The sequence below is a fragment of the Ochotona curzoniae genome, unplaced genomic scaffold, assembly GCF_017591425.1.
Source record: "Ochotona curzoniae isolate NIBS_2020 unplaced genomic scaffold, NIBS_Ocur_1.0 scaffold_4701, whole genome shotgun sequence".
NCBI classification, from domain to species: Eukaryota; Metazoa; Chordata; class Mammalia; order Lagomorpha; family Ochotonidae; genus Ochotona; species Ochotona curzoniae.
In genome coordinates, this window is record NW_024467122.1 from 63,331,592 (window position 1) to 63,345,578 (window position 13,987).

Genomic DNA, 13,987 nt, shown 5'->3' on the forward strand with positions numbered 1-13,987 from the left:
ATGTGGCTGTTGCTTTGCTTGAGGACCACGGAGCTCCGGAGCCAGCCACAGAAACTTGCCACTGGGCTGGATGTTTAGTCTGCTGGTTAAGACCCACAACACACATTGGAGCACCTGCATTTGACTCCCAGCTCTGGCTTCTGTGAGGTTGACCTTTAGAGGCAGCAGTGATAGTTCAGGTAACTGGCCTACTGCCACCCATGTGGGGAACCTGGGTCGCATTCCTAGCTCTGGGCTCCAGGCCAGCTCAGCCTTGGCCATTGTGGGCCCTGGGGAAGTGAAGCAGCAGATGGGAGTCCTCTCTTTCTCCCCCTCCTTCCGTTTCAAATGGTGCCCCAGCCTCACCAGTGACCTCTTTTACCAGTAACACAAAGGAGAACCCCCTCACGTTTCAGGATGAGGCAGGGAACAGAGAGCACCTGGATCCCATGAATCCTCTTCCTGCTCCTGCTTTCCTCTCTGATTTGCCCAACGGGAAGCTCAGAACACAATCTGTGGCCCAGCTTTCACAGACTCAGCATATCCCATTATGAGCAGCATACAGGGTGTTAACACTAACATGTTTGCCTTTGTTGTTACCTTTAGTTGGTCTTTGCCTCTATTTCTTTAACCATGAATTTCTGTGAATTCATTAAAGTCAAAAATTTTATTCCAAGTTATGCACAGAATAATTCTACTCCCTGTTCTCCACAATAGCCCTTTAACTCATAAGTCTTTCACTAAACCTTATATGTTAGACACCAGAGTCTATTTTCTTCAAGAATTTCTCATAGATTGAAATAGAAGGAAGAAGAATCTTTCATCATTTTAGCCTCAGATGATATTGCATCTTCTCTTGGCATCTTCCCTTGCTCAGGGCTTCCCTCAGCTACAACACTTACAGCCACCACTTTCAGTGCTATTTTTCATGTCTGTTTCCCCTGTTGGCCTGGGAACCCCTAAAAGACAGAGGACAGGCCCTATCTACCTCTAACAAGTACCTAGCCAGGACCTGGGACATGATAAATCACTAGTAAGAGTTTACTGAAGTGAACGCATGACTACATATTTAATGGTTAGGATATGTCCAAAAGCCCATATAAAAACAAAGTTAAAAACAAAGTTTATTTTGGTGTCAAACCTTTTGAATTCCATGCATGCAAAGGAGGGTCTTCGGAAAGTTCTTGGGAGCATGCATTTAGCCTAGCAGTGAAGACACCTGTGTCTAAGATCAAAGCGTCTGGGTCCCAACTCAACAGCTCTCACTTTTCATCACCCCTTCACTCTCCCAACCAATGCAGAGCCTGAGAGGAACAGCGATGCCTGCAGTCAGGTTCCTGTCACCCACATGGGAGACCTGGATGGCACACCTGCCTCTTGATCCAGCCTTGCCACTGCATTTGGGAGTAAACCAACAAATTAAAGCTCTCATTCTCTCAGAGTGTGTATCACTCTAGTGTGTTTCTCAAGTAAATAAACAACAAACAGGTGAACATGGAAATGCATCTAATGAAAACACTATGCATAAATTTCAACATTGATGCACTGAGATAAAACTCTTCTTTTAATACCTTTTTATCACAAACTTTTTGAAATATCTTCATAATGATATGACTTCCTCTTTCATATGCATGTTAAAGAGAACCTCCAAAAAGGAGGAAGGGGAAAGTGAGCCCCTTTCGTCGTGGTTAGGGCTGGCCTTTCCATCTGACCATTCTTTCCCATGGTCTCCTCTGCACAGCCTGGACATTGCAGGCACCCGACTGGGCTTCTTCCTGCACCTAAATCCAGAGCAAATACACACAGCCCAGAATGGGTCCTGTGAGGGCAACTGGGGTAAAATTCCACACAAAGAATAAAATTTCACAGATCAAAAATGCAGGATGCAGGCTGCTCTAATCAGGGCTTGTTTTCCCAACACACCCTTATAGAGGTGTTAATTACGTGCCAGGCATTGTTCCTCCGCTCTCTACAAATGTTCAGTTCTCATAACAACCTCATGGGATGGGTACTATTTTTACTGCCATTTTACTTTCCTAGGATTCTCTCAGTACAACACAACCAGCATGGCATGAATATGGTTGGAGAAGGGGTGATGAATAATTGAGAAAATAAAAAACTAGACAGACACAAGATAAAAACTATGAAAGCGGGCAGCTTCTCTGAGGCAGCAGGTTGACGTAGAGGGCTTGTTGCCTCAATCCTTTACTGAACTGCTTGGGAATTCAAATTAAAGGAGTTGATGTGGCACAGACATTGACAGCTACATCCCATGTTGATGTTAACCAACCATTGCTCAACGGTCAGGAAGTAACAGTGTAATCCATGTGCAAAGCCAAGGATATTCCAAAACACACAGTCCTGTGGCCTTGGACCATTGCCCAACTGCAGACCCTCATCCACAGGCCTCAATCTTGGCCTTGGACTTTTGCCCACTCGTGGACCATTATCCTCAGAGTGTGACCTCAGTCTCTGGCACTAGCAAGTGTGTGAACTCGAGATTCCAAACACAGTCCATCCTGCTCTTCTTTATCAAAACACGCTATTCTCTTTTACAGGCTGCCTGCACACGGCATTCAAGGCAGCTATCTTGCGATGAAATGTGTAGCTCCTCAGTCACTGAAAAAGGAGAACTGGTTATCTTAGGTGCAGGTGTCAATGATGGGCAATCAGCCTTTGCTACGGAGACCGGCCCTAGAGAACACCATGCGCTGCACATCAAGCATCCCCTGAGCTTCTGCCACGAGCCCTACACTGCCCTCGCCCTCCGTAATCACTGAGCCTGGGAAGGAACCCACAGCTCAACAACTAAACGACCAGGTGGCAAGACAAGTCATTAGAATCAGGGCTACACCAAGAAGGCATCATTATCTCTGGCTGGATGAGAAGCCTTCCTGGAGGGATGGATCAGAGTTCACTTTGAAGCAGCAGACAGAGGTAGGGGAGCAACTTGGCTATTTGGGAGCCACTTTTAACTAGAGAATGCAGAGCAGGAGGAGGTAAGGGAATCCTGAAGTTTTAACCTGATTGGGGACTGAGATGGAGTTGTCAGCCCAGCTGCTGACGGAAGCAGCCAGGAGGGGCACACCTCCATACAACAAGGCAGCCAGTGAGCTTAAAGCTTGCACGAAGTGAGAAAAAACGGACACAATCTAGAAACTTAGGGAAGCCCCCCGCTGTGCAGTAGAAATTCTCTTCATTATCTCAACGCGGTTCCTCAGATTCACACTGATATCACCTTTTAATAAAGTATGATGTATTTAATTGTGCCATTGCAGTGAAGTTGTTGCCCTTTGCTGGGCATTAATAACCATTTGAATTAATAGTCTTTGGACAGGGAACTGGATTAATCATCTCTCAATGCTGCTGTCGCCTGAAACCATCAGCCCAAGACTAACTACTAGAAACGCCTGAAAGGTTGGGTGCCCAATAGGGATGACCAAGGCTCTGAGTCATTGGGCTGAACTGAGTGTACCGACCACAAATGTCAGTGTGGCTTTGTGCCTGCCCCCTCAGCCACGGTGAACTGCCTTCTGACAGAAGGGAGGGTCAGAGCTTCCTTCTCCAGCTCTCTGCCTGATGACAAACTTCACAAAGAGATGGCACCCAACTCCAGGTGTCACCGCATAGGAGAAGGGTGCCTCAGCAGATGTCACCCACTTCTGAGCCAAGGTGTAACCCTTTGGTGTGGCTCTTGGACTTAGCAGCTGTTGGAATGCCTTCAAGAGATGGATAACACTTCCCAAAAAGAGGGGCTATGAGGACTGTCAGCAAAACAACAAGGGTGAAATCTTAAGAGTCGTCTTTCTTTCCCGCCCCCTCCCCGCCGCCATGGTCTTAAAAGACTCAGCTGACACTCTCCCGCTCCCCACTCCGCTTTTTTTTTCCTGAAAGCCTCCAGAGCAGGGGCCCTGTTACCCACAGCAGCCAGTCCAGGCTCCTCAGTATGAAGGATTCTCACTCCAGCCCTGCCCAGCTTTGTCTCCTATGACACAAGTTTACACACCTCTGCACCTGCCCTCATGTTCTTCTGTCACTTCAGACAGTCCCACCCCACAAATACACACACACACACACACACACACACACACACACACTTATGCCTCCCTCACCCTTCAAGGCCAAGATCAGCATTATGCTCCAAGAAAAGACCTGCCTGAATGGCGTATCCCCCCTGACCAAACAGAATCCATCATCCCTCTGTAATCTCCCCATCCCGGACCTTGCCAGGCAAGAGCTATGTGATAGAAAGTATCTGCAAATGAGTACAGGTTGAGTCGCATGAATTAACACCCAGCATCATCTGATTCACTTTCCCCAGCACAGGGAGTCAGAGTTCAAAAAAAAAAAAAAAAAAACCAAGTCACAGGGACCTGGGTTCAAATTCTGACTCTCCTACTTACTGCAATGGGGTCAAGGTGAGGATTTAACCCTCTCCCAGCCTCCTAATGGCATCTCCTACAATCCTCACACCCTGTGGTTGTTGTGCTGTCATGGGAATGGCAGGAAGGAGAGAGGAAAAGAAAAAGGAGGGAGGAAGGAAGGGAAGACTGCACCCCATGGCCCCTGTGACATGTCTTCCCAGGACACCCTCCATAGCCGGGACCAGAAACGCTCCCTGGGGATCCCAAAGTCGCAGCTGATAAGGCTGCCTTGGGGCCCTCCAGGTCCGGCCAAAGTGGAAGACAAGCCAGGCTAAGCGCCATTCCCAACCTTCTTCTATTCCAGAGCCATTCGGAAGAAAATTTCGAGTTACGGGCATGAAAAAAACACTGCAGGAGACAAAAACCAAGTTCCTGCTCTTCAAAGACAAAGCCAATCAGGGCTGTGAGATTCAGCTCCATCGCCCAGACACGCTCCAGGAGTGCGGCTTCAACGCATCCCTGCCTTTGGTGATGATCATCCACGGGTGGTCGGTGAGTAGTACTGACTTGTCTTCCTCTCTGCTTTCACTGTTTCTTTCGTTCTTTTTTTTTTTTTCCTCTCATCTCAGTATGTACAATCTGATCAGAAAGATAGGGAGTTGGTGATAACACTGTCATGTATCATGTGTACAAAAGCAAATTTGAGGGCCCGGCGCGGTGGCACAGTGGTTAAGGTCCTCGCCTTGCACTCCCGGGATCCCATATGGGTACCGGTTCTATCCCGGCAGCCCCGCTTCCCTTCCAGCTCCCTGCCTGTGGCCCGGGAAAGCAGTCGAGGACGGCCCAAGGCTTTGGGACCCTGCACCCGCGTGGGAGACCCGGAAGAGGCTCCTGGCTTCGGATCGGCATAGCATCGACCCGTTGCGCTCACTTGGGGAGTGAATCATTGGACGGAATACCTTCCTCTCTGTCTCTCCTCTGTGTATATCTGCCTTTCCAATAAAAAAATAATAAAAATAGAGCTTTAAAAAAAAAAGCAAATTATAAAAAAAAAAAGCAAATTTGAGCTTTGCACGTGCTCTCCCACACATGATCTCAGTGGTTACTTCAATTCCACATGTACCCAAGGCAAGGAAAATAATCAATGCTACGTTTCTCATTAAATGTTGCTCAAACAGGGTTCAGTCCTGCAGTCCAGGCAGGAAGGGGGTACCTACCTCAATCTGTATGTTTCACAAGAGGAGGTAGAAAGCCAGTAGACATGGGTTCCTTGTGACATGTTATATTGGGAAGGATTAAATTTAGCTGCAAACAAAGCAGAACCCCAGATTAGTGGTGGTGAAAAGTAAAATAGAGCTTCATTTCCATTGCACATGCTAACCCAGAAATAAGGAATCCCAAACTAGCTGGACCAAGGCCCCAGCTCCTGCCAGCTCAATGCTCTTCCATCTTGGGAGGATGGGGAGAGGACGACTCATTCTCACAGCCCAAGATGGCAGCTAACATGCCAGCTGGCCACACTCAACCCAGGCAATTCAGTGTAGTGAGGGATGCACACAAAAGGTCAAAAAGCAAGGTTTTGAAAAGAAGCTTATTGAAATACAATTCATGTAACCTATTTACCTACTTCAAGTATACAATTCTATAGTTTTGAGGCTAAAAATATTTTTTTCAAATTGGCTTCCCAGATCATTTATGAAATGTTTCCAGTGACCTACACTACCCATGCTTACGTGGAAAGGTGGCTGGGAGGTGTGGCCTCCTAGAGCAAGTGTGTGGTCTTCTGGGGCTGCTCCCAATTCCACCACTGCAGGAGGAGGAAAGGAAGGACCCTGCAAGCAGAGAATGAAATGAGACTGTGTCTGGACTGTTTTCCCAGAGGATATTCTAGCTTCCTGGTTTCCGCCCCACCCTACACGTGAAGGGTAGTCACCTCTGGAACCCCCGCTTGAGAGCTCAGCATTTATTTTGTGACTTGACAACCCTTGTCTGACATCTAGGTAAAAAGCATTGTGGAAACCCCCACTTATCCTCCCTAGAGAGCAACTGATCCTGTCCATCCATCCTGTCCACCCATCCTGTCCCCTCACCCTTCCCTGCTCCCCTCACCTGTTTCTTGCTACCCAGCACCACCTCCATGCCTCCCACGTCAGTTTCCAAAAACACTCATTCTCTCACATACCACCAGCTTTCTCTCCTCTTGGCCTTCACTCAGATGAGCTCTTCACCTAAAACATCTCCTCATCTTCTGAGTAACTCCCCCGTTTCCTGTCCCAGTCCCAGGATGTCCTCCTACAGACCTTGGCTGCCACAGTCCAGCCCCCTCCCAGGACAGTGGATGCCCCAGTGTTGCCCTGGCCCCCAGCCCTCTGACAGCTGCTCTCCTGCTGGGAATGGTTGCTATCTGCCTGCCAGGCTGTGAGCTCCTTACAAGAAAAACTTCTGGACTATTCTCCTTTGATTGACCATCATGGGACGGCATTCATAATATACCAGTTGCTCCAAAGTGTTTGCTAACTCTGTAACAAAAGAGCAAATCTTGTTTACAAATGCAATAGGAAGACAGTAAAGTTCTTGACCCAAATGCACTCTTCCTCCTCAAGGTCCTTTCCAGCATAGCCACATGTACTGCTATTATCACTGCTGTCATTACTAGCAGTACTTCTACTTCCACCAGCAGCAACAGCAGCTGGGTCCTTGCTGTGTGCCAGGCCATTCTGATGCCTTCTATCCATCCGCTTATTCCTTCTTCACAACAATGCTGGAAGAGGGTATTATTATCCACATAAAAACAGTAAAGCACGGATGTTAAAGAGCTTACTCAAGGTCACTCAGCTGATAAGGGAGAACCTGAATCTGAACCCAAGGTACTGCATGCACAGAAAAGGTACTCATTCAAGCCTGGCTCAGGGACAGCCTCTCACCTGGAATGACAGGCCCAGCCACCAGTCGTGCTCTCCTGCTTCACCTGCTCCGATCCAGCCTTCAACACAGCCAGCTGCTCCCCCAACTCTCCCTCCAGATGCAAGACACAGCTCTCTGGTGACACTGCACCTGTGCACATGCTATTCCTTCCCCGTGGAACACCCTAGAACCACCATGCCAACACTATCCTGCCTAACCTTATTCTTCCAGCCAAATTCTTGCTCATCTTTCAGGATACAGCACAGAAGTCCTTGTTCCAAGAACCCACTCAAAGGACAAGTCAGCTCTCAGGATCCACTGCGTTCAGAAATAGCAGTCTCAAAGAAGGGGAAAGTTCAGACAATGACCCTTAAGGAGGCACCAATCATCAATGCTCAGGGACATCCGGGATTTCTCAGACTCTGAGGTGGTGGGGCTAGCATGGAGTTGGAGGATCCAGGATTGCTGTTAACCCAAGTACAGGATTGCTGTTAACCTACTGCCACAATGTTCTGCCCCCCAATGTCAATAGTGCCTGGGTGAGGAACTCCTTTCTTTTTGGGAGGAGTCAACATCGTCCAAGAATTGGTGCGTGGGGGTGAGTGAATAGAGAGAGACTAACACAGCCCTCCCTTTTGGTGGGACTGACCACCTGTGACTCACCCTCAGGTCGATGGCAAGCTGGAAAGCTGGGTCTGGCAGTTGACAGCAGCGCTGAAATCTGAGCTGGCCCAGCCAGTGAACGTGGGGCTGGCCAACTGGATCTCCCTGGCTCACACCCACTACGCCACTGCCGTCCGCAATGCCCGCCTGGTGGGCCAGGAGGTGGCGGCACTTCTCCAGTGGCTGGAGGTAAGATGTCCCCTCTTGTTTCCTCCCCTGGCCTCCTCTAAAAGGAAGTGAATTCTTCCTCTTATAGTGGTCTCTGACAATGAGAATCATCGAACAGAAATACCTTTATAGCTTTACAGAAATACCTTGAGGCAACTAACCTGGTAACAAGAAAAAATTGACTTAATTCACAGTTTGGATCAAGTCGCAGATCAGGCAGCCCGGCTGACATGGCCTCAAGGTGGGAAGGGGGAAGGAGATGGCAGCGGCAAGAGGCCATGTGGAGGAAGGGGCTTCTGCGGAGTCAGCAAAAACAGAGCACACCTGCCTGGCACAGAAATCACCTCTGATAGCAGCAATAACCTGTGAGGCCACAGGAAGCTTGTGAGGTGGCACGGGAACCACTTCCCAAGGGCTCTGTCCCCAGTCATGTAAGGACCTCCCCTGCTAGGTAACACTTCCTCATGTTTCCACCATCCCCCAGTAGCACCTGACTCAGGACCAGTGCTTTAACACACAGACTTCTGAGGGATGCTCAAACTCATCACCGAGACCATGGCAGCCCCAATGCCAAGCTCTCTCAGATGCCTCCCCTGGACGTTCGCGTTGTAGAACCGTCTTCTCCCATTGCCCTTCTACGTCCACCACCTTGAGCATGCTAAAGAATCTAAACACACACACTCACATGAAAGGATCTCTGGATAGGGCACTGATGCCCAGGGGAAGGCAAGCAGGCAGGAGGCAGGGGCTGCAGAGCAGGGTCCCAGGTAGCTGAGCCCCAGAGGAAGGCCGGTGCCTCTGAGAGGACAGGATCAGAGAGGCGAACCAGCTCACAGCTTAGAACAGAAACAAAGCCCCTTGTTCACAAGCCAGCACAAAGAACAGGGTGGGGGCATACACAGCAAGCAAGACCCACGAAGGCTTTCGTCCCCACTGCTGTCTTGCAGGAATCAGCTCTGTTTTCTCGAAGCAATGTTCATCTAATTGGGTACAGCCTGGGTGCTCATGTCTCCGGATTTGCTGGCAGCTACATCAGGGGGAAGGACAAGATTGGAAGAATTACAGGTAACCGTGGCTGACAGTGGACATCCTGTCATTACCATGACTGCATGGGCCCAGCCAGCAAGGATCTGTGTCTCCAACAGTTTCATTATTAAATGCTCTGGTTTCTTTCAGATTTTATTAGAGTTTATGGGTAGTCTTGGAACACTCCCTCAAGCACAACCACCATCAGGGATTGCTGTTCCAAGAGAATTCAGATCAAATTATAGCCCCAATTTCTATTGCCATTAGTGGAACAAAGGGCTGTTGTAGATGTGTCAAAGGGGACTAAAAACTAACCCTTCTGGATGTTTTTGTAGCAAGAGTCTCTTTATCTACCTAGGGATCTGATTGTTGGTTGCCTTCCCAAATGCCCACAAGGGCCAGGACCAAAGCCAACCCCTGGTAGTACAATCTAGGTTTCCCACATGGGTAGAAGGGACCTGCTGTGTCCCCGGGTCCATGCCGACAGGAAGCTGGGATGAGTAGGGGCCAGGAGTCAAGCTCACACACTCTGATGTGGAATGCAGGCGTCTCAATCACTAGGCAAAACACCCACTCGCAGTGAGACTTCTTTTGTGATCTGCAGTTGGCAGAGCCCAACGTGGGGGAATTAGGGTGTGCAGAATCACAGCCTTAGTCTGCTGTAACACATCAGCTGCATGGGTGCCTCGGTTTCCACACTTGTGAAACACCTGAGTTTTACTCTGGGACCCACTAGGGGTCACCAAAAGGAGCCCTGCACCAAAAACCCACACCCCAAACGTCACACTCAGTTGGACATGACCCCAAATACTCAGAAGAGCTGGACACGAGCAACGCCATGCCTTCCAGGCATCCCTGACTTCAGTCCCGTCTCCACACTGCCGTTGCAACAACTGGGGAGTGAAGTAGCAGCCTGAATCTCTCTCTCTCTCTCTCTCTCTCTCTCTCTCTCTCTCCCTCCACCCCCCTTCCCCCGATCTCACTCTCACTCTTTCCATGGGTTGGTAGATATGGGTGTCTCTCTGTCTTACAGGTAAGTTAACTAAATTATTTTAAAAACTACCATCTACCATTACCATTCCTTCAAAAGAGATTTATTTTTACTATGACAAGCACTAGAGAAAACAACAGATCGCGATGAGCACTCATTTCCTCATTCATTTCTCCATCTTGCTGGTGACTAGAGAGGCCTGGTCCATACCCCAGCCATGAGCCCCAACTGCTGTAGCCCTCCTCAGCTTCACCAAGACCGTTCCAGAGAACTTGGAGAGTCTACCGCTGTGGACGCAGGGCCAGAGACTGAGCAGGAAGCATAGGGAGGCAGCTTCAGGCTTGAAGCCCCCAGCCCTTGTAGGTGGGGCTGGCGGTGTGGGTCACATGGGGCCCACAGAGGTCAGGAGCAGCAAAGGAGCTCCCTGCTGCATTGTTAGCCTGATGGAGAATGGAGTAGGTGTCACCCCCAGACCTCTTCCATTTGCCACTGGGGGAAACACTAGAGAACAGGGCCTCTCCCACTCGGGCTCCAGTCCTTCACCCAAAGAGAGACAGAAATGAGGGCCACTTCCAGAGAAGGCACAAAAAGAAACAGACTGGGAAGACACCTTCAAAAGCAAGGATTTGAAAGGCAGAGTGATAGAGAGTTCTTCCCTCTGCTGGCTCATTTCTTCAAATGGCCAAAATGGCCAAAGCCAAAGCCAGGAGCCAGGAACTCCATTTGGGTCTCCCAAGTGCATGGCAGGAATCCATGCACTTGAGCCATCATCTATTGCTTCCAAAATGCATTCACAGGGAGCTAATGAGGAAGCTGAGTAGTTGGGACTCAAAATCAGCGCTCCTACATGAGATACCGGCATTGCAAGCAGCAGCTTAACCCTCTGTGTGCCACACACACCACTGGAAAGAATCTTCATTGCATAAGCACTCCCCAGCGACAGCCAGCCAGGAGCAGCCTATTGCCTCATGCAAGCACATGTTTTCCTAGAGGACAAGATGCTGCAGCAGCCTTATTGGCTCCTATTTTCATCCTGAAACAATGATGTTTTGGACATTTACTAGCAATGAAATGACACTAGTGTAGGAGACAATCCGGCTTGTTTGGGGAAATTATTGACAATATGCAGGCAAATAGATTCTTTGATGGATAGGCAAGAACTACATATAATTAGCACATAGGTTTTTTGAGGGGGGTTGTTTTTCTTTTTCTTTTTTAAAATACAAACAGATGCTCTCCAAAGTCGCTTTAGAGGTAGTTACCACTGATTTGTTTAGATGAATCATACATTCCCTCAAAACCTTATTTCTACCTTTGGATAGCTTTTGTTCTTCCCCACTAAACAATGCCCAGCCTAGGTGTGATTCTTCAGCACCATAAATTACAGTGGTTTTCACTGTGAAAGGTCAGGATGAGGTTTGTTAGGAAAAAAAAATCCATGCTCTGGGTTCCTTTTCTTCCTGTTACACATGAGTGTATGATATCAGAGAGCCAAAAGGCCCCATTTCTCTTCCCTCTTCCCTAGCTCCCACCCACCCCTGAACTTGCTTTCTGTTTAGGGCTGGATGCTGCAGGCCCGCTGTTCGAAGGAACATCCCCCAGCGACCGTCTTTCTCCAGACGATGCCAACTTTGTGGATGCTATTCACACCTTCACCCGAGAGCACATGGGCCTGAGTGTGGGCATCAAACAGCCCATAGGACACTATGACTTCTACCCCAATGGGGGCTCCTTCCAGCCCGGCTGCCACTTCCTGGAGCTATACAGACACATTGCCCAGTATGGTTTAAATGGTGAGAAGGAAGGAGTGGGGCTTCAGGGGGTCCGCTAGGCCTGGGCTGAGTTCAGCAAGGGTGGGGCCTGGGGCACCTGCTCACTGAGTCCACACTGAGAGTGGAGATGGAGAAGGCCGCTGTTAGGTGGCTCCTATAATAGGCAGCAGTCCTTGGAGACCATGTCGCGAGGGGGGGCATCATCCAAATCCCACACTGTACCCAGGCAGAAATTCCCCAGTGATGCCCCAGTCCTGCCAGGCATTCAGAGGGAGCCGCATGGAGATCTACCCCATGTGGGGTCATGGCCTCTTCGTCGCTGGTCCCCCCCACCCCCCTCCCCCCGCCGAAGAGTAGAGAGAATTCCTTAGGTCTGTTTGACCAGTCTCCCAGGGTGAAGTCCCATGCCATGTGTACCCTTGGCACCTCCTTTTGGCTCAGGGCAGAGACCACACATCACATTTTCTGGCTTGTGAGCCCACTTCTCTCACCCATAGCACGAACACACATATTGATAACACACTCAGGATTGAAGAACATAAACATCCACAGAAAACGCCCATCCCACAGCCCTGCTGCCTCGGCAATACTCAGCTGGAAAATGCCGACTCCACTGAAACACAGTGAAGCTGTCACAGCCCACCGGAAGCCACCTCCTCTCACCAACACACACTCACATCCCACCTTCCAGCTTGCGATGACGTCATCAACCTCACTTCACCCATGATCTCGGGATGACCTTCACGCACACTGCGTCTCATGCTGGCTGCATTCCCAGCTTCCACCCACCCACGCCTGACACAGCTTTCTGGGAACTTCCCCCTTATCACTCTTTACTTCTTACACACACACACACACACACACACTCACACTCACACACACTTCCCCGGGGTCACTGCCCCTAAGACCACAGGCAGTTCCCGCTCATTGTCCATCCCTCACCCCACTCCTACACTCTCACACAGCTCCACACAGACCGTCTCATGAGGCATCCAACTATGCCTGCCCACCCTTGCTGTGGTTTTTCTCAGCCTTGGTGCCTGTTTCCCTGAGAGGAAGGCACTCAGCATTCATGTGCTTCATGGCTGATACACTATAAATGCAGGCACAGGGGACCCAGAACAACAATTAAACAGTCTTGCTGTTTAACCTCCAGACATGGGGAAATGGCCTTTGGCAAAGTTACCTATGCCATACTTGCCCTATCTCATGCCGGCTACTGAGAGTCATTTGATAGAGGCTAACACTTGAAGATTCAAGGGGAAAAAAAATGTAAAGGCCAAAATTCATGGTAGATTAGCCTCCTCAGTTTGCTTTCTTCGGGTTAGGCCTCTCAAGACCTGGTTACTGGGGTATGGATTTCTGAATCCAACCTCCTGGGCATGTGGGCTGCACTGGCTGCTTGGGATGCCGGGAAGCAGGCACAGCTTATGCCACAGCATCAGGGTGCCCCCGTAATGCCACTTGTCTCCAACTTTCATTAGAGACAGAGGCACCCCACACCAGCCAGTCCCAGCCACCCTTCAGGCATACACCTGCAGTTTTAAACAGTTGAGAAACATTGTGAAAATAAATCCTCAACTTTGCTTATTTATTTATTTATTTATTTTTATTGGAAAGGCAGATTCACAGAAAGAAAGATCCTCCATCCACTGGTTTACTCCCCAAGTATTCACAGTGGCCAGAGCTGAGCCGACCTAAACCAAAGATCTAGGACCCTCCCCTGGTTCTCACACATGAGTGCATGTTCCCAAGGCTTTGGGCCATGCTCTGCTGCTTTCCCAGGCCACAAGCAGGGAGCTGGATGGGAAGCAGAGCAGCCAAGACACAAACTGGTGTCCATATGGAATCCACAGCACTTCAAGGAGGGAGTATTAACCATTGTGGAAGGCCCATCAACCTTGCTTTGTTAAATAATTTGTTCTCTTCCTAGTGTTTGGGTGTCCATTAAACCAGCTGCTGCCACATGCCATAAATAAGAGGAACCCAGCAGGGTCGGGGATTATTTTTGACCATGACCCTAAATGAGGGAGGAGATGTGTCTACTTTTCTAAGCTTTCCTGTATCAATTGTTATGTCTGCTCTTGCCCACGGGTTAGCTTTCTCCCTTCCCCCCGCAG

At 49.4% G+C, this 13,987-nt stretch overlaps 1 protein-coding gene across 4 annotated transcripts in view; it reads left to right on the forward strand.

Annotated features, from left to right (window-relative positions):
• Positions 1–13,987, forward strand: part of LIPC (lipase C, hepatic type) — a 135,153-nt gene that overhangs the window by 105,637 nt on the left and 15,529 nt on the right. For 3 of the 4 annotated variants that reach the window (XM_040969089.1, XM_040969090.1, XM_040969092.1), the window contains 4 exons: positions 4,708–4,895; positions 7,917–8,099; positions 9,026–9,143; positions 11,655–11,888. In XM_040969089.1, the coding sequence (XP_040825023.1) occupies positions 4,708–4,895; positions 7,917–8,099; positions 9,026–9,143; positions 11,655–11,888 (723 nt within the window). Of the gene's footprint in view, positions 1–3,646; positions 3,652–4,707; positions 4,896–7,916; positions 8,100–9,025; positions 9,144–11,654; positions 11,889–13,987 lie in introns of all 4 variants that reach the window. The other variant, XM_040969091.1, reaches the window with a different exon arrangement.